At 42.6% G+C, this 19,870-nt stretch overlaps 2 protein-coding genes across 2 annotated transcripts; one reads left to right on the top strand and one right to left on the bottom strand.

The window, feature by feature from the left end:
• Positions 1–1,448: 1,448 nt before the first annotated feature.
• Positions 1,449–11,630, bottom strand: LOC118384586 (aconitate hydratase, mitochondrial-like). Its single transcript, XM_035771244.2, has 16 exons — positions 11,472–11,630; positions 9,790–9,932; positions 9,261–9,519; positions 8,670–8,762; positions 8,265–8,423; positions 7,983–8,133; positions 7,714–7,818; positions 7,471–7,562; positions 7,250–7,355; positions 6,729–6,886; positions 6,445–6,630; positions 6,069–6,347; positions 5,621–5,812; positions 5,371–5,503; positions 4,842–4,963; positions 1,449–4,722 (listed from the first exon to the last, which is right to left on the bottom strand). The coding sequence occupies exons 1-16, from the start codon at positions 11,505–11,507 to the stop codon at positions 4,591–4,593; spliced, it is 2,346 nt and encodes a 781-aa protein (XP_035627137.1). The 5' UTR covers positions 11,508–11,630; the 3' UTR covers positions 1,449–4,590.
• A 1,405-nt stretch (positions 11,631–13,035) lies between these two features.
• Positions 13,036–18,333, top strand: LOC118384585 (protein Tob2-like). The gene is made up of 2 exons (XM_035771242.2): positions 13,036–13,245; positions 14,871–18,333. Exon 2 carries the CDS (start codon positions 15,148–15,150, stop codon positions 16,360–16,362), a length of 1,215 nt encoding a protein of 404 aa, XP_035627135.1. The 5' UTR covers positions 13,036–13,245; positions 14,871–15,147; the 3' UTR covers positions 16,363–18,333.
• Positions 18,334–19,870: the final 1,537 nt, after the last annotated feature.

The following is a 19,870-nucleotide window of genomic DNA, read 5'->3' as shown; positions in this document are numbered from 1 at the left end:
AGGCGCAGGACGCTTCTTTTTTTTGCTGAAATTTTATTTGTTTATTTTGTTCGTCAAAGTTCTTGGCTTCCTCCTCTGGTCTCCTTTCCTTATCTGGTATATTGATCTGAAAACTCATACATTTGTTCTCACCTGCCCAGTTCTTCATCATAGTGTAGAAAAGGACACACAGAAAGGAGGCCACTTATTAATAATATTGAGATACACATTATTTGTCCTTATGCTCAGTCATGCAGTTTCCTCTGTATGTATGTATGTAACACATGAATACTGAGTTTCCCTTGAGGATTTACCCTGGTTGTTTACCCAAAAGACTCAGACTTGTCTGTTTTACACTGGCTAACTGTTAACTTCAGCACCTTCTCACAAATCAACCATCTTGAATGACACAGAGGTTGTTGATTCTGCTCACCCTGTCTTTAGTGTCATACTCCTGAAGGAATCACAATTACACTGGAGCTTATATTAATCATAAAACACTGGAAACCAACTGGTGTGGGGGGTAGAGGTCTTCATGGGTTCGATTGAACCCGAAATTTGGCTCTATGTCTGGTTGTCATCGGGCCCATTCAGGTTAAATTGTTCTCGGGTCCATTCAGATGCGGGTCCCCCTTTAAAAAAATGTGTTTGGGCATGCCGAGTGGTGCAGCGGTCTAAGGCACTGCACGGGTACAATTGGCCCAGCGTTGTCCGGGTTCGGAGAGGGTTTGGCCAGCCGGGATTTCCTTGTCCCTTCGCACTCTAGCGACTCCTTGTGGCAGGTCAGGTGCCTGCAAGCTGACTACAATCGCCAGCTGAACTGTGTTTCGTCCGACACATTGGTGCGGCTGGCTTCCGAGTTAAGCGAGCAGTGTGTCAAGAGGGAGAGGGGTTTGGCAAGGTCATGTTTTGGAGGATGCACGGCTCTCGACCTTCGCCTCTCCCAAGTCCATAGTGTAGTTGCAGTGATGGAACAAGATTGGATTTTGCAAAATTGGGGAGAAAAGGGGGAAATTGGCCTTGGGTCTGGGTCCAACTTTTAGGACCCGTGAAGATCTCTAGTGTGGGGTTAAGTCTCATTCGAAAAGCACCATAATTGCATATTTCCTCTCAAGACTTACCTCAGTTTTTTACCAAAAAGGCTCAGACTTGTGTTTCCAATTCCACAGCCCTGCTCGAAAAAAAATAACACTAGAGTCTACATTAACATATTCACTGGCAACACAATGGTGCTGTAATGGAAAAACCCAGACACAGGTTTAGCATAGTCATGGACTGAAAATAGCCATTGAAAGTACTTCGTCCAGGACTAGGCTCAATCTGTGTCTGGGAAACCACCTCTATTATGGCTAAGCTATACTATATTCACAGTGCTTAATTGTGTAGTATTTTAACTGTATTACTTGTACAGTAACTATAAAAGTGCTGAATTAAATCTAATTAAACTTTCAAAAAATAAAAGTTAGAACAAAGATTTATCCATCTTTATTAAATATTAATTTACCACAGGAAATATCCTAAAATCTCTTTTTAAATCTTGCACGCTATGAAACTGCAAGCATTCAAATCACCTAATACAAAACCAACTTTAAAATCAAAACAAATACAGAAACTCTGTGAAGCAGAATTCACCACTTGAGATTACATTAAATAAAGCCTGTCAATGGGTTTTTACATTTAATTGTTTGCAGTGTCTGAACAAAATTTGCATTCTTATGAAGTCAATCATTGACAGTGTTTCTAAATGGAAAATAAATAGCGAGGCCAATAAAACAAAGCAGTTGAGGATTTGGATTTCCTGAAGACAACTTAGAGTACAACTAAGCATTTGCTTTGTTACGTTACAGTAGCATTTCAGAAACTCTGATTTAAACCAGGGATCAACATATTGTATATTGCATACTGCTTCACGGGTGGCTGTTATTCTTATGAATTACAATGCAAAGGAACGGTTCCATTTAGAGACTGCATTAAATACTTGGGAATTTAAGACGGTATGAATTTCTTTTTAAAAGCCACACAACTGGCAATTACACTGGTCATCTTCATACTCAAACATGGAGTTCATAGACATGGAGAAATTACACAGAATGGCAAACCTTCGTAACAACACTTATGTTTGTTTTAGTATGTAATGGAGCATTTTCATGAGGCATCTTTGGCGATTAACTTCAGTAGACAGACCAGAGAATTCATCAGCAATATGTTAACTTTGCTAAGGTTAAGCAAATGACGAATTAGTATAACAAGTTGGTTAATGTGCTCTAAACCGCATACAACATGGGTTAAAGTTGCGATCTGGAGCCAATCCTGTTTCAAAATCAGGGGTTCCTTCATCTGCATCAAATAACTTTAAAACAAAACCTAGGCATGTCTCACCTGACCAGTCTCTCCCTTTACAATGACAACTCCAACATTCACCTGGGAGCATCATACAAAGACGGACCACTGTCCAGCACAGGTCCAAGACCGACAAAACATTGAGACGTACAGTACAACCCTACTTTAATGCTTCAACAACAATTGAATTTTAATTTAAAACCTACAACCACCTGTTAATTCGTTTGACAAGTTGTGAAACCCTTAGATTGGAGAGGGGGGGAATGGAAAAACTAATTTAGGCTTCAGATTAACAAAATATAATTGATGGGAGAAATGATTCGTTTGATACAGTGGGTTTATCAGAGAACAAAAGGCTCTGCATTCAACCAGGCAGCTACTGCCCACCCTCTCTCCATTTTATAATATAGTGCATATGTACACCTCTATATCACATTTACACAGGCCCAAAACAAGTTCCTTTAAATACATTTGGGTTTGACAGAGCTATTGCCATTCATCTGAATATATTGTCACTGAAGTCAATATGCTAGTGGACAAAAATAGGCATTGCATTTCTACTTTCATTACACCCTACTGCAACTACAAAAACTGAGACAGTTAGCTCTTCAGTTCATCACTGACATGCAAAATAAACTGACATGAAAATAAATGTTGATTTGATAGCAACATTAATCATCTTGGCTCCATGATCCCATGAATACTTTGATTATAACTTACTTTAAAGTAAATTAGTCCTTAGTGACAAGACAACAAATGCAATGAATAGGTGGTGGTCATGCCCCCCTCAAAGCAAACTTAAAGACTTAGCTGCAATATCCTCAAACACACAATGTACCATTTAAGTGGCAAAATGTAGATACAAAATGGCAAGAGTTTTAGCCAAATGTAATAACTTAAATCAGATAATGGTATACATTTATCATTGTATCCTGTAATTTCAAATGAAAAAAATCACATCCTTGCTTTAAGATGCTATGGAGTGCAGCATTTGCGATCTATAAGTGAAAGCGTGGATGAGTGTCTACAATACTACTACATATAGCGCTAGTGTACAGCAGCCTGGAAACTAGATTGTGCATTCATTTTGTAAGAAGAGGTCCCTCAAGCTGTGCGTGGAGCTCTGGTATTAGCAAGGACAGAGGAGCAGCACAAAGCCAGACAGGGATATGGACAGGCAATGGTCAGATTAGCTAGCTAACATATATGGACACGCACATGGAAAGTAATGGCAAGACTAGTACAACACAGCATTTTACTCCCACCTACAAAGACACACAGAAAAGGGCTGCTAGGATCTAATATAACTTCATGCAATAGCCCTCAAGTAGAAACAAATGGAGCATGTGGAGAAAACAGCAGTAGAGATTTAAAGTGTGGAATCCAGAGGAGTGACAAACGGTACCCCAAATGCCATGGGTTAAGAGAAACGCCAGAAAAGGAAAACCCTACAAAAAAAAAAGTATGATTACACTACACTCTGTAGAAGGATTGACCTTGTCACTGCAACCTGGTCCTGGGGCCACAATCTAATGGTTCCATTGATGCCTTTAATCTACTCTGTGAACAGTTATTAGGCTACTTGCTCTCTAATCAATGACTAGAACAGATCAATTCAGGTCAGTCACAGGACACATGTGCAGCTCCTGAGGCCCACTAGAACTATGGTGGACTTAACAAAACAAATATTCACATTCATCTTCACTAGCAGTAATATTGAACTAACAAGAGTTGCAAATCCTGGGAATGAGAAGGATACATTCAGTGAATTAAAATGTACAACTGGGTTAACCAGCTCGGTCTGTGTTGGAGGAAACAAGTGGAGGTCCAGGTACACAGCTTAACACAACAACTATGACAGGGAAAGGAATGTGAGCAGGATACAAGCTACAGACCAGATATGGAGAGCTAGCAGTGTGTTTGTGAGGTAAGAATGAATTGAATACTGCCGCACTACAGTCAATGGCAAAAAGCGTGACAAATGTGATTACACAGTACTGCCAACAAGAGCAGTGCTGCCTAGAACGGGAACACTTAAATGCTATGCTGAAACAAAAACAAGGGTTCTTGTGTGTGTTATGTCAGAGCTTGTGTGTGCGTATACAGCTCTACCTGTCTGTGGGGAGAGCTTTGACAGTAATCCTGTATGTGTGCGCGAGCATTTCATCTGTACAGCGGCATGGGGTGTGTTTACGCTAGGCAGGCTGCTACCGCCCATTCCCCCCCAGTATCTCCAGGCCCGCCTCTCTCTGTGCTCCTCCGCCCCTCCAGTTACTGAAGCTCCTTCATTCTGTTGAGGGCGCTGCCGGCGTGGAACCACTCGACCTGGTTCTCGTTGAAGGTGTGGTTCAGGGTGATGATGTCCTGGCTGCCGTCACCGTGCTTCACCACTCCCTTCAGGGGCTAGAGGAGAAAGACAGCTGGCCTGTAAGGCATCCGTGTAAAATACACATACTACCAAGTCCCATCCCCATTATATGGAGGGAAGTAATTTGGGTGGTTGAATGGTCAATGACGCTCACCTTGCCGGGGGCAAAGGTTGCGAGGCCTGTGATGGAGAGCTTGTCATCAGGGCGGATTTTGTCATAGTCGGTGGGGTCGGCAAAGGTCAAGGGCAGCATGCCCTGCTTCTTCAGGTTGGTCTCTGAGAAGAGGACAGAATGGCAATGAGGAGAAAATAAAGAAAACAAGACAGAAAAAAAGAAAGTGGGGAACAAGAGGGAGCTTTGGGAATTGGCTCGTATCAAGCTCCATTGTGTAAACAGAGAGGCCTTCTACCACAGCGGGGCAGATCCATTACATGCCAAGTCAAGGTCATAGAGAACAATGTGCACATTCAAAGTGTGTGGGTGATCTTGTTTCTAACCACGTTTCCCCTCTTGTGCAATGGGTCTCATGATAGCAACATGAGCTGTCTCAACACAAATAGTCTCAGATTGAGCAGGTTCCCACCAAAAGCTTTTCCTCTCATGCTACCCACCCACATTCCCCCCCACACCCCTATACCCTTTCCTCTCTCTTGGTGACTCCACATGTAACATCTAAGCGTACCATGGATCCTGGCGAAGCTCTTGACAAGGATGACCCTGCCTCCCAGGTGTCTGGGCTCCAGGGCTGCATGCTCTCTGCTCGAGCCCTCCCCGTAGTTGTCATCCCCCACAACCACCCACGACAGACCGTTAGCCTGGCGGGAGCAGAAAGGGAATATTTCTTAAAATCAGATTCTAATTTAAATACTGTCATTCTGGGACAGCCCAACAGCCTCTATAGGTCCTCTCCTGACAGTTACTGTCTGTCACACCTTGTAGTGGCGAGCCACGTCAGGCACGCCCCCGTACTCTCCCGTCAGCCGGTTCTTGATCTTGTTGACCGCGTCGTTCTCAATGTTGATTGCTCCAATGAGCATGTTGTTGGAGATGTTGTCGAGGTGACCGCGAAACTTGAGCCAGGGGCCAGCAGCGCTGATGTGGTCTGTGGTGCACTTGCCTTTCACCTGCGGAACAGGAAGAAAGAAAAGAGACCGTAGGGTAAATGGCCATCCAAATGTGGTACCACATGCCTGAACAACCATCTGCCAACTCAGTGGTTTCTAAGTCTCTAATAATTAGAATGTAATGCCACTTTTGAAGGCCTCTCAATTCCAACCATGGTCCTTGGTGGAGGATAGATCTCAGCCAAACAGTGAGAAGAGGCCTTCCTCATCATATAGCTGTCTTGACATCTCCTCTACACCGCTCCCCTTCCCTCACCTTGATCAGCACTTGCAGGTCCTCAAGGTCCTTGCCGTTCCACTTGTCAAAGGGCTCCAGCAGCTGCAGGCGGGTGCTGGTGGGGCTGACGTCCACCATAACAGAGCCGCTCTCGGCAGGGGGGTGTTGGTATGTGTCCTGGCCGGGGTCAAAGTCACGGGCAGGTAGCTCATCGCCATTGGGTGGCTCCAACTTGAATTTCTCACCATTGGCCGCGGTGAGGTAGTCAGTCTCAGGATCGAACTTCAGGGTACCAGCGATGGCCAAGGCTGTGACAATCTGTATAGAAAGAGAGAGGGTTATTAAGGCAGTTACAGGGGGACATAGTGTGGACGTCATAATATAAGTAGTGTGTGTGTGTTGTAATTATTGGTACCTCAGGAGATGTGACGAAAGCATGAGTGGCAGGGTTGGCATCATTCCTGGAAGTGAAGTTCCTGTTGTAGGAGGTGACGATAGTGTTCTTCTCCCCCATCTTCACATCCTTCCTGTCCCACTGGCCAATGCAGGGTCCACAAGCATTAGCAAGGACCACTCCACCCACATCCCTCAGGATCTTAGACTGAAGGAGAAAAAACAAACATAAGAATGTACCTACAAATCAAGTAAAGAGCAACTAGTTTGGCAATGGACATTTTTCCCCAAAAGGTTTGAACTCACAAAGCCATCCCTCTCGATGGTGGCGCGGATCTGCTCAGAGCCGGGGGTGACTGTGAACGCAGCCTTGCACTTCAGGCCTTTGTCTAGGGCCTGCTTGGCCAGGGAAGCAGCGCGGCCCATGTCCTCATAGCTGGAGTTGGTGCAGCTGCCAATCAGACCTAGTGGGACCACCGGAAATCAGGTTAATAAAGACAGGAGAAACGCAGGTGATTTTAACAGTTATGTAAATATGTCTGCAAATATATGATAATGAAATGTTATTGTAGTGTTGTGGTCCTTCTGTAGCTCAGTTGGTAGAGCATGGCGCTTGTAACGGTTCGATTCCCGGGACCACCCATACGTAGAATGTATGCACACATGACTGTAAGTCGCTTTGGATAAAAGCGTCTGCTAAATGGCATATTATTTATTTATTGTACTTTCCTATTATAGGGCTTTCCTTTAATATTAACAGAGAGCAAAATGTATACTTTTTAAGGGAGTGTTAAAGATACCGTGTGACTGCTGGTGCTGATACTGACCCACTTTGACCTCCAAGGGCCAGCCGTTCTTTTCAGCCACAGCACCAATCTCAGACACTGGGTGGGCCAGGTCAGGAGTGAAGGGCCCGTTGATATGGGGCTTCAGCTGCCAGGGACAGAAGACAGACAAACAGTTAGCATTGACAATGTGTGTTAATTCTTGAAAATATATTATATAAATAAAAGTAATGGATGTCAGCCTAATAACAGAGTGGACTCACCTCACTCAAGTTGATCTCAATGACCTGGTCGTACTTGCAGCCTTTGTCAGGGACCAAGTCATCCTTATGTTCGTCAGCCAGGGCAGCGATGTCTGGAAGTAGATGGAAAAAGTCCAAAAGAGAAAACAAAAATGCTAAGGGACTATGCTGTATGTGTATCAGTGGCTGCGAGACTGACACGGAACATATTGTGCAATAACAGGCTTTAAAAATATTCCAGAATGTCTTATTGTGAGTACTAACCTGCACGTCCAGTCTTATTCAGGTAAGTCTTCATGCGGTGGTTGTAGGGGAAAACAGAGGTGGTGGCCCCAATTTCAGCTCCCATGTTGCAGATAGTTGCCATACCTGCAACCAGGAGGTGGGAAAAGTCACTTCAAGTTTCTATGTAAACTAGCACCAAATCAAGACCAAACCACTGTACAAACAACTGAAACAAGCAGTGTTAAAACAAACAGCATAGAGTAGTTTACTCACTAGTTCAGGTAAACCTTACTATCTTTTGGCCTCACCGGTGCAGGAAATGGAGTCAACGCCTGGGCCATGGTACTCCACGATGGCTCCAGTGCCCCCCTTCACTGTCAGGATACCAGCCACCTTCAAGATAACATCCTTGGGAGAGGTCCAGCCCGATAGACTACCAGTCAGCTTTACTCCAATCACCTGATGGGGAGGATGGAGTTATTACTACATTTGTGTAAGGTCTGTTTTTTTTTAAATACATGTAGGAAGGAGATAGATACATGAGTGGGTGAAGGGAATGTAGTGAGGTGGTTCACTGTCATGCAGCTCACATTGGGACACTTGAGCTCCCATGGGATACCAGCCATGACGTCGACAGCATCAGCGCCACCCACTCCGATGCAGATGGAGCCCAGGCCGCCCCCATTAGGTGTATGGGAGTCTGTGCCAATGAGCAGGACTCCTGGGTAGGCATAGTTCTCTAGAATTATCTGTCAAGGGTAAGTGAAATATGTTAGCCAATGCACAACAATCCTTTGAAGTATTGATCTCAATAACATTGAGATCTGAATGTATAACAGGTTTGATATCACGAGTGAACAATATTTTCTGCTACTCATTTCACAGCAGTATTCCTGAGATCCAATCTAGTTGTTAATCTAAGTTCAGAAGTGGATATTGTTCAAATACAAAATTAGTCTCATGGCAGCTCAATCTAACCAGTTTAGTTCCAGTACCTGGTGAATGATTCCAGAGCCTGGTTTCCAGAAGCCAACTCCATATTTGGCTCCAGCTGTCGCCAGGAAGTTGTAAACCTCCTGATTCACTTCCTGGATTAAAAAGGACCAGGGAGAAGAGTTTGGGGTGTCAGTTGAGGAGAATACATTTTCAGCTGGTAGTCCCCTTTATGTAACGTTCACAGCACATATTTGGCTGCAGACCTTAATTCCCCTTTAATCCCTGTCCCTCAATTTGACCTCTGGAATTGGATGTAGTAAGTGTCACCAATGCTAAATATTCCTCAGGGCTTCGCTTTGTCTAAAAAAATATGTGATGCTATGTGTGTGTATGTGTAGCAGTTAACCAACATTCCCTCTCATTTGGGTCATCTTGGCCCCAATGCAATACTTATGGTAGGCCGTCATTGTAAATAAGAATTTGTTCTTAACTGACTTGCCTAGTTAAATAAAGGTTAAATAAACATTTGGTTACCCCTAGGAACTTGTGATACCATGGAAAAGATGATCCCTCTGTAGAACACCCTAAATCTCAGCTGGAGCCCAAAAACATCTGGACAGGCCCTTGAGTTTCCTCTGCTCCCTACTGACCTTGGCTCTCTTTAGATCCTCGACCCCTCCGATCTGCGCCTCAATCAGGTGGTCACAGTGAATGGTTGAGGGCACGGCCACCTTGGGCAGGCCGCTGCTGATGAACTGTAGCATGGCCATCTGGGCCGTGGCATCTTGCATGGCCACACGGTCCGGACGCAGGCGCAGGTAAGTGCGGCCCCTGGCGATGTCCTGCCCAACAGGGTCATCCAGGTGACCGTACACAATCTTCTCCGACAAGGTGAGGGGGCGATTGAGCCTGAGGTGAGAGGAGGGCGGGGATTGGAGGCCACTGTGGCTAGAATTTAACTTCTAAAATACATTTTAAAAAGGTTAACTCACTAGGAGGAATGCTTTGTAATCTAAAGTTGGCTCAGTGTGGCCAGTGTTGCTGAACATGAGAAGTCAACACGCTAACATGTCAAAGGATTTAGTGAGCAGTTGTAATGGGCATGTCATAGAAGTAGTGGTTATTAACAGAGGAACACTGAGGAGCGCTGGGTGTGAGGTTGGAAAGGAAGCTACTGACCTCTTGCGCACAATGTCGATGTTCTCATGCAGCTTCTCATAGCTGATGCTGGTGCCAGGCTCAAAGCGGCTCATGGCAACCTTGGCTTTGGCATTAAAGGCTGCCGAAACATGGAGACGCCTTGCCCCTTCTCCAAGGACAAGCTAAAGGAAAGGGGGGTACATTTTTAGTAATGATACATCAAACTTGGAAACATGTTCATCATCATGGAAGAGGATAAGAGGGGCTTTAAAGTTCCTAATCATTGCAAACATAGGACCTAGTCTCCTCAAACTCAACTCTGGACCTCAAAGCCAGTTCCACTGCGTTCTCATAACTGTACAATGTGGGTGCAATTAATTATCAGGTAGATCAGAAAACCAGCAGGTTCCAGACCTTGTAGGGTAAGAGTTGAATTTCCCCGACCTAGTCTATAGCCTAATGACCAGAAAGTTTAAACAGAGACATATAGGATTCATACTCTCAGAGAACAAGATAAAGTTTCACTTGACTCATGTTCAAAGTGTTAGGCTCTGTTATTATGGGGGTCATTTCAAGTAAACATGTTGGCATTATCAACAGAGAGGCCCAGACAGACAACATTATGGATTTATGTTGGTTGAAGAATCCTAAAGCCACATTTTAAAAAACAGTTTAAAAAAAAAACACAAAAAAAAAAACAAGGCCACCATAAAATGACTCATCTACAATCTGCATGATTTCCATGTGACTTATGTTCCATCAGCTCTGACACAATGGAGACTGACAGCAAGACTAATAAAGTAAAAACTAGATCATTGCATTACACTAAGTAAATCTGTCAGCCAGCTACTTGTCACTCATTTTCCCAAATACACAGCACCTAAAGTTTAGAATGAGTAGCCTAACGGTTGGTTAAATTAGTGTTTAGCCCTAAAGGAGACACCTAATCCCTACACATTAGCACAACGATTTTGTGACAGCTCAAGTAGCCTAACCTAGTTATGATTTTCAACATTGCATCTTCAACACAGCCAATCGTCCTCAATCAGATGTTAATCAGCCTGTCTAACTTGAGTCATCTAGAGTAAAAAGACGTAAGCAAATGGAATATCGCAACCAACTGAGAAAAATCAGTAATGTTAATTTGCCGAATCAAATATAAATCTACCTCATATTAGCAGGCCCTTTGACAAATATCTTTACAGACGTAGCAAGACAGTGTCCATTCAGATAATTTCATGAGGTTTTTATAAGATCATATCATGTTCAATTACATTTCTAAATGTGGTGCCGCATTGTCCGACAACGTGATTTAACTAAATCTGTTATTAGGCGTGGAAATCAGACAAGTGCGCACTTAACTTCAGTAACCTTGAATCACCTTGCTAACAGCTGGACATTTGGTGCGATTTGAAGTATCCAATTTATTGCATTTCGACAACACATTCTATTGTAAACCAGCATTATAGATAAAGCGTAATTATACACTTCCCAGACTAACTTTTAGCCGTTGCATGGAGCGCTAGTTAGTGACGTTAACGGTCTACTGGGACACCGCGACCAAACGACAAAGCCGCTAAAATGGATTGTTTATAATATTGATTATTTAAAAAAAATATCGTTGTGGACAACAATATCTCGTAATTCATTTTTAACTGAGCATTTGTACTTGACGCATAGTGTTGAATATATTTATTAATATTAAATAAAGTTGTACTTACCCGAAGCCGAGTGACAGTCATATAGTAGGACGCCATTTTGTTCACTGACAAACCTGTGTTGCTGTCAGGTGACGTCAGGAACCCTAATTTAAACGCGTCTATTTTTTTTGTCCTGACAGGTGTGTTAAAACTGCCTACAAGTGTATATCTCTGTGAATCCTTACGACTGACTCTAATAACGCAATGTCAAAATAGAATATTTCCATACAATTATCAAAGTGGTTCCAATAATTAAAGTGATTCCAATAATTATCAAAGTGGTTCCAATAATGTAAGATGTTGATGTTTAGTACTTATCTGTAAGGTTGTTTTCATCAGCTCCCTATAATAAACTATGCCTAGTTAGCGTACAGTTGATGTACTTTTACAGTTTAAAAAGGTCTATTTCACCTAACTAGGCAAGTCAGAGAGTAATAATTTATTATTTACAATGACGGCCTAGGAACAGTGGGTTAACCGCGTTGTTCATGGGCAGAACGAGAGATTAGGCTACCTGCCGGATATGAGTTTTACTGATGCAGATTCATTGGACATATTTACACAGTACCACTGATGACAATGACTGATGTGGCACAGCAGTCATATAATGAAGTTCCTGAAAAAGGTATTTTGAAAGAGAACTTGGAATCTATAAAACTAATTATAATAATTACTTTTAAGAATACTCATTATTCAGTATATTTCTTCCAGTACCTGTCCTGGTCCTGGACCAATGATGTGTCCAAATATTTTCCTTTTTAATCACTCTCCTTATGTGGCTATAGATTGTTGTTGCATATTAAAAAAGATAGTATATAAAATAAAATAAAAATACATAAAAAAAATTATATCAACAGTTAGAAAACAATTCTTAATTTTTGAAAAGTATGGTTCACTCTGGGGGAGAAAGTAGAAAAAAAGTAGAAACCTTGCCAATCTTACATGGTAACTTTACAGCTTTATGTAATTTTATCTGCAGAATCATTTCCTAAAACAAGTCTCAGCGGGAAATTCAAGCAAATATTGTGAATAACGCAATATGTTTGGAACGACATTACCCACAACTCCTGCAAAACGTCATATCACTTACTTGCTGACTGGACACCCTTTTGCAGCCCAATAAAATACGGGTCCTCCCCCTTCTCAGCCAATAGGAACTCTGTTGCTATCACCGCTTATATTTTTAGCAATGGCACAGTACTAACTTGGAGTTACAAATATCCGTTCGCCAACTAAACTATGATTTCGCTTTCTGGTTTTGTAGAGCCATGGATGTAATTGTGTGGCTCATGGGTGGGGAAAAATAAAGAAAATGCATTTTGTTATTTAGCATCGTTGTTCATACCAATATGTTCAATCATAACTACCATAATTTTGCAATCCTCAATTACCCGTAACCTATTTCATATGATTTACTTATTCTTGAAACTATAGGCTTATTACTGAGGGTCGACTATTCTCTCATAGGAGTGTATGAGTTTATTTGATAGTGTACATTACAAAAGTATCAAGAAAGTAGTCCCTATTCAGACCAACGTCATAGAACAGGGGGTGTGGGCGAAATAGTCCTGTATAAATGCGCAAGGTTGTCAAACACTAAAGTTTTCTCGGGCAGTTTTTGGGATCATGTAGGTTGTGGAAATGGAGACCGCATGAAGATAATACGTTTCAATATCCATTTAACACACCACATTATATCTGCCTCTAAACAACTACTTTGAAAAACCACATCACCTTCAAATGCAATGTAAAATACGGGAATTAAAACCGCAGGAACTGAACACAAGCTGCATTAGTAAGTATACACAGCGTCCGCATATAAACATGTATGGCATTGACATACATTATTTATCTGCCATAACCGTACATTTGCTAGATCGTCCATCATGATTTAATCAAAGAGGCTTTAGGACTCAAAATATGCCCTGCCTTTTGAGAAACAGACTCTGTAATTGGTTCTGTCATCCATTTTAGATTCTGTTTATTTTTATTTTTAGACAGACCCACAAACTCGTATTTGAGATTCGAGTCGTGTTTTCTTATACAGCTAATCCATTTCTTCCTGTTTTCGGGCAGGACCAATTTATTATTGAGCTATTGTAGTCCTGCTCATGTGTCGATATAATGACATGAGACTGCAACATTCACCACTTTTAGTCTCCTTACAAATTGGCATTGTAAATAAATGAAGGTCTTCCAGTTTGTTAGAATAGTGTATGTGTCCTTATTAGGGAAATGTGTTCTGTTACTATATACAGGTATAGTTTTCACTTGAATAAGCTTGCCACGTTGTTAGTGAGTGGACAGATGTGTGCTTTATGGTGGTGATGCACTGTAAACAATGTCAACTATCAGATTAGGTCATGTAACTACTGTTGGCTTGTGTAGTCTACTTAGTAGTAGGACACAAACATGACAAACAAACATGTTCATGTTCGAGTGATGTTGCTTTAACTAATACAGTGTATGCATTATAGGTCAATTGTCAAAATTAACAGCTAGGATCCATTTTGATACATGACAGGTTTTACTTTGTACTGTACATAAAGTCCCAGCTGCATATGAAAAGATGAAAAAACAGCTTTGTAGGGATGACATTGAATGACATTGGATATGGGAAATGACTATGGTGGTTAATGCTTTTTGAAGCTGTACTGTAAACTTCATTATCATTGATTTAAATGTAGTCATGAAAGTTTGTTTGCCGTCTGCCAAACATCTCCAATTGAATGGTTTCACACCTTCAAAGGAGCTTCTTCATATATTTAACACAAGTAAAATACTGTCTTAAATAAGAAGTGAAGTCAGGTTGTGTATTGTATCTTGTTCTTGCCCATCTTCTAGCCATCGATGCAATGTTCTGCCTGCAAACAGAGTAGCTATATGTCATCAATAATTATATTTTTTCAAGCTAATCTGATTCACAATATAAAATTCATCGTCCTTGATGCATACATTATAACCATGTTCTCGTAGATCTCAAGTATACAGTTGTTCAATTTAGCTTGCTGGGTAATCCTGCCTGCTGGGCAATGTTTATGGTGCGTAGGTGGACTATGTATTGCATGTGTTGTGATGACGTTAATAGTGCTGCATGGTGGGAAATGGTGTCCTTTATGCACTGTAGCCAGTACCTTGCCATTTACAGTATGCAAAACATGCCTACATGAACTGTACACCCACAGCGTTCTCGCACCTACACTGTTTGATTTTGAACTTTCTCTAATTGTGTAATCCTGAGTAGTGAAGCATCTGGCAGAAGGAGATTATCATGGTTTTCTGCCTTGATCACTGCAGCTGTTACTCCCCTCCATGTTGGCTGGCTAACCCATTCACTCTCTCATTATCCCTTCTGTTGAGCCTATTTGGTCTGCCTTTTATCTTCCTAGAAATAACACCATGTTTTTATTTTTCCACCAGTTGGACTCCTCATCCCATTACCTGTCAAGTCTTGTTACCTGGCAACTGAAAACAACTGGTTGGACTAGGTTTTGGCCTCCTGGCCACCAAGTCTGTCCATGTTGACCACCCAGGAAGAGGTTTAAAGATTCTGCTGGATTTCAACTGACCTGCAGTACATGTAGTGGAGAAGAAAACATCAGACTTCTACAAGCCAGAGATAACTGTTCCAGTATTGTCTCATTTTGGGCTTGATTTGAATACCTGGCTATCCAGACTGCATTGGCCAGATACAGTCATGCAGCTAGAGGTAAAGGTAGCTCTGAATTTCATTGTGTCCTACCTGTACAACAAACTGCCCCGTCGTCGTGCTGACCTCTTCGGGGAGGAGTTGGAGCGGATACTGTTGTCGCGCTATGAAGGCCACTGGTACCCTGAAGCTCCTCTGCGGGGCTCTGCCTTTCGCTGCCTGCACCTAGGGGCCCCCAGGGACCCAGTGGTGGAGCTAGCTGCCAGGAGAAGTGGACTGGACACAGAGGAAGTGCGTGCCAATGTCCCCCCTGAGCTGAGTGTGTGGATTGACCCCTATGAGGTGTCCTACCAAATCGGGGAGAATGGAGCCGTTAAGGTCCTGTACTTGGAGGATCCATCTGGCTTAGGTGGGGAAGGCGAAATGATGGAAGTAGTAAGTGGAGTGAGTAAAGGAGACATGGAGGTAGAGGAGGCCAAGAGTTTAGGTTTCAACCCTGAGGCCCAGGTGTTTGTTCCAATTGGAGCCCAGATATCTCCAGTTCTGCTTCCTTCCCTCTCCAGCTCACCCACACCTCTGTCGGCCTCATCCTGCCCAGTGATTTTCAGCTATCCCAGCTCCAGCACACCCACGAACCCAACGGCCCACTCTAACACATCCACACCTTCCCCTCCAAGTGGGGCACTCCCTTACCTCCCCTCTCAGCAGCCAACGGCCACACTGCCCAGCACCCGTCTACCGCTGCAGCCCATCACCTTCACCACGGCCAGTTTTGCCGCCACAAAATTTGGCTCCACTAAGATGAAGAAGTGTGGCGGTTCCGGATCAGCTGGCGGCTCGAGTGCAGGCGTGCCTCCGCAACAGAGGATGCTCGCCCGTTCCCCTACCAACATCTCTCCCCCAGGGCTGCTGAAACACAAGCCCCTCTCAGTCTCCCTGCACTCCCTGGGGGCTCAGATCCCCAGCCAGCTCTCCCCTAATGCCAAAGAGTTTGTTTACCCGGCATCCCCAGGGCCCCTATACTTTGACAACGATGCTCCGCCCATACTACCACACTCGAGCCCCTTCCAGCTCCCTCACCCTGCCCACTCCCACCCCTCATTTGAGCCATTCTCCAGCCCCCCACCTGGTCCAGCTGTTGGCATCATTGGTGGTAGCGGTGGGATTTCTTACATTGAGAAGCCCTCATTTGTGGAGGGTATAGGGGGGTATAACCTGCAATATCCCAGCCAGGCCTTCCAACCGGTGGTGCTGGCCAACTAAGCTTTTCTTATGAGTATTTCTGTTGCAGCAGTAGGGCAGTAATGCTCAAGTATTTTCTTTTTGAAAATTGTTCTTACTGATACTACAGCGTAGAATTTGTTTTATTACTACTACAACCTCCACTATATATTTCAATATGATTATTTCCATATCATTCATGTTTTTTTAATTTCAGTTTCTCTAACCAGAGGAGTAACCAGCCTCCTATTGCACATGCATCATTTTCATTGAATGTTCAGCAGAGTAAAATGCCCTTCAGCTTTGGTCTATTGACAGCAGTATGATAGTTATGCTGTGAAAAGGGACCAATGTCCTGTAAGATGGCTTTGGAAAGCTTAGCGCTTTGCAATCTGCTCGGCCTTAGTTACCAAAAATGCAGGGGGGTTTGTGCGGGTTTGGTGATGTCTTATTCATGCTAACAGGTGTTAAATGTGCTCTTCTGTGGTTTGTGGTCATTGTGAATATAGTGAGTCTGTTACTAGAGCCTTGAAACATGTCTGATTTGGTTTGGCGTGAGGTATCAGTATTTGCCATTCATCAGCTCTGAAATCTGGTCATGGACTTGCTTAGAAAGGGAGCCTGTGTGTAGTGTCTTGGGAAAAGGGAGGGTTTAATGTGCAGGGTATGAGGAAATGTATCTGTCATGACAGGAATTATTACTGCCAGGGAGGTCAGCAAACCTTGGTGAATGTGAGGCAAGTTGATCTTTGTCTTCGGATATAATGATGTACTAATCTCACACAGACACACACACAGACCGGATCTGTCAGCAGTGTGTGAAGGTGAACGGGTGTTGTTGGAGGGGAATAGGATGCTGCTAAGCAATGGGGATTGTGATGAATGGCTTAGCGTGACTATGAAGGAGAGGTCTTACTCTGCAGGGAAAGGAGGACGGGGAGGGAGTAAGGAGAGGAAAAAGGGATGGCAAGGCAGGGGCATCGATGGCATTTTAACACTTTTTGGCATCTTGGGTGCAATGTCTTTAGACTGATACTTTAAAACCCGGAGCACGTTTCTGTAGAACTTTAGTGGCGTTGCAGCCAAAGGCCCACGCTAGGTCCCCTGCTCTTTAAGCCCTTAATAATCTCTGTTCCAGTTGCTGCTCCAGTGGGAGACCAGCATCATATAATGAAAGCTGTTTTCCTTTTCAATTTCCAGGACTATGAATGTTAACTAAACCTGTGTTTTTGTCACTTTATGATGCCATGTCAGATCATTCCCATGTAGGTGGTGGTGATACCCTGGCTCCATATAGGTAATCGAGGGGGCAGTAATTGTCACCAGGGTTCAGGCAGCCCCCACCTTTCCTTTTGAGCCATCCAGCACTTTATATTATTGGGCTATAGATGCCATGTGACACCCCCTAGTCATGTAAGGTGCGAAACATGATTTTTTTCTTCTTATTGGCCAATTATGTTCCAGCTGCATCTGCTAAGAAATGTTGGTTCTGTTCCAATGAGATTTGTATTTGGATAGAAGGGGGAGTGTCCCTATCCATCTGAATGTTTTCTAGATTGTGCCATGTTAACATCTGTGTATAAGCTAACATAAGTACACTGGTAATTGCTGTGATTGTCAGTCATATGCGTGTCATTCAAACTGTTTATTTATCATTCCATCCAGGGGTTGGGAAGGGAGGATCTCTATAAATGTAATGGTTGTGAGGGAAGGGGTCATTTTTACATTTGTAATTTATTTTAAATTTTCTATATTTTTCCTATGTTTTTTTCAAAAGTAATTAAGTACATTTGTAAAGTTGAGAGAGCGAGATGTTATAACAGTAGGAATATGTATATATTATGTTCAGGTTTCCTTTGTTTAGTTATGTGGTGAAGTTATTTTTACAAAAATAACTAAATATATATGCAAGTTGGGAATAAAAATAAAGATGTATAAAATAAAGTATTGAATGTGGATTGTACCTTGTACAGAATTTGTCCAATAAAAGACGGGTAAATGTAATTTGTTAAATTGGGGTTTTGAAGAGCTTCAGAGATGAATGTTTACAATGGGCGGAGAGTCTGACAGCATCATTTTCAGTCTGTTTCTAAGGGCAGTCTGATAACTTGTAAGATTTCTGTTCCTTCATAGTTCGTACACTTAAACCAAAATCTCCACATTTATACCAAATCCCCTTAGTAGTGCTCGTATCTTACTAATTGTGTCCCTTATTCATTCATATTCCATCCACATATTGTCCAGTGCCATACGTCTTTGCTTTATACCACTAACCTTATTTGTGACTGAACAGTCCTACTGTGACTGAATTGGCTGCCAATTTCATTCTCACACAAAGACTGAGGGAAAGCAAAAACCCTTTCCTGCAGTCTAATCCTTGATGAGTATTCACCTCGCATCCATCTTGTGGTAACATTCCCCTGCTCCCGCTACTATAGCCATAACTAAGACTGTCTTTACTCACAGACACTGACCCTGGTCCAGTGCAATCTGTAACTAACGCCATATTTTAGACTACAATTGTGGGCGGGGGGGGGGTCTTAGTCCTTTTAAACCACAAGTATTCCAATACATTTCTTCAAGTAGGTTTAGGAGGAGGATCGTCATTGAATGTGCTGTTTATTATGATCAGTGACTGGTCAATCCTGGTGGACAGGCTGGTGGTGGATAGAGCTATTTTTGTTTTGTGCTTGTTGATTCAGTGAGATGTTTGGCTTCCAAAATCCCTACAAACATCCGAAAGTGCTGCCGCCCCCCATTGCTTAAATAATGGTCAGATTACTCTTGGTAATCGGATGTGTCCTGTATATAATTCCCTGTGCCTGCAAAGTAGGTCTGGAGGTTTGAGTGGTGGCTTGGAGGCCATTTTGCGGTCACTGACCGCCTGCCAATGGGAAGGCCAGAGGACTGTAACGTTTGAGGGATGGGAGCTGCTCTACTTGGAAGTTCTGATGGATTACAGGAAGACTATAAATAATGTTTCACATTGGCTTTTTGGTCACAGGATGGACAGTGTTTTGTTGCAGTATAGTGGTTGGCTGTTGGTATACGTCTTACATTTAAAAATGAGTAACAGATTACACTGTCCTCTCCAAGTATTGTAATTAAAAATACTTGGTTTTTAAATCCACACTAAAAGCAGGCTGTTCTACCACCAGGATTGAATCAAAGTGAGAAACAGAGTTTTGTATTCTGTCTTTTGCTTCTATCTATGTGTGTTTTATTTAACACTTTGGAATATTTTGTTGTAATAAAGAAGTATTTTCTATTTAACATTTAAGAATAAATGGATATAATTGAAAAGTAAGATATATTAATATAGTACTTTCTCTTTTGCGTGTATTTTGTTATCATTTTCCTATTTTGTATCTGCTGTACACCCTGTAGATGTATATGAACCTTTCTCTACTGAAATGCAATGACCTGTTTTCTGTGCTCCCCCATGGGAATGGGGACTTACTACTGCACTTTCTTATTGTATCAGATTCTTTTTTAAGTTTGTAATAAAACAATTGCAAAAGTAAGCATGGAAAATAGTTCTCTTGTCATT

This window comes from Oncorhynchus keta, chromosome 5 (assembly GCF_023373465.1).
Source record: "Oncorhynchus keta strain PuntledgeMale-10-30-2019 chromosome 5, Oket_V2, whole genome shotgun sequence".
Taxonomy (NCBI): domain Eukaryota; kingdom Metazoa; phylum Chordata; class Actinopteri; order Salmoniformes; family Salmonidae; genus Oncorhynchus; species Oncorhynchus keta.
Note: the sequence above shows the minus strand (reverse complement) of the source record. Positions and strands in the feature narration are given on the sequence as shown.

Coding starts and splice junctions, on each gene's coding strand:
- LOC118384586 (XM_035771244.2), bottom strand. CDS start 11,507: ATGGCGTCCTACTATATGACTGTCACTCGGCTTCGG. Junction 8,763..9,260: donor AGGATCTAAAGAGAGCCAAG/GTCAGTAGGGAG, acceptor TTTTTAATCCAG/GAAGTGAATCAGGAGGTTTA. Junction 4,723..4,841: donor CAACCTTTGCCCCCGGCAAG/GTGAGCGTCATT, acceptor TTTCTCCTCTAG/CCCCTGAAGGGAGTGGTGAA.
- LOC118384585 (XM_035771242.2), top strand. CDS start 15,148: ATGCAGCTAGAGGTAAAGGTAGCTCTGAATTTCATTGTGTCCTACCTG.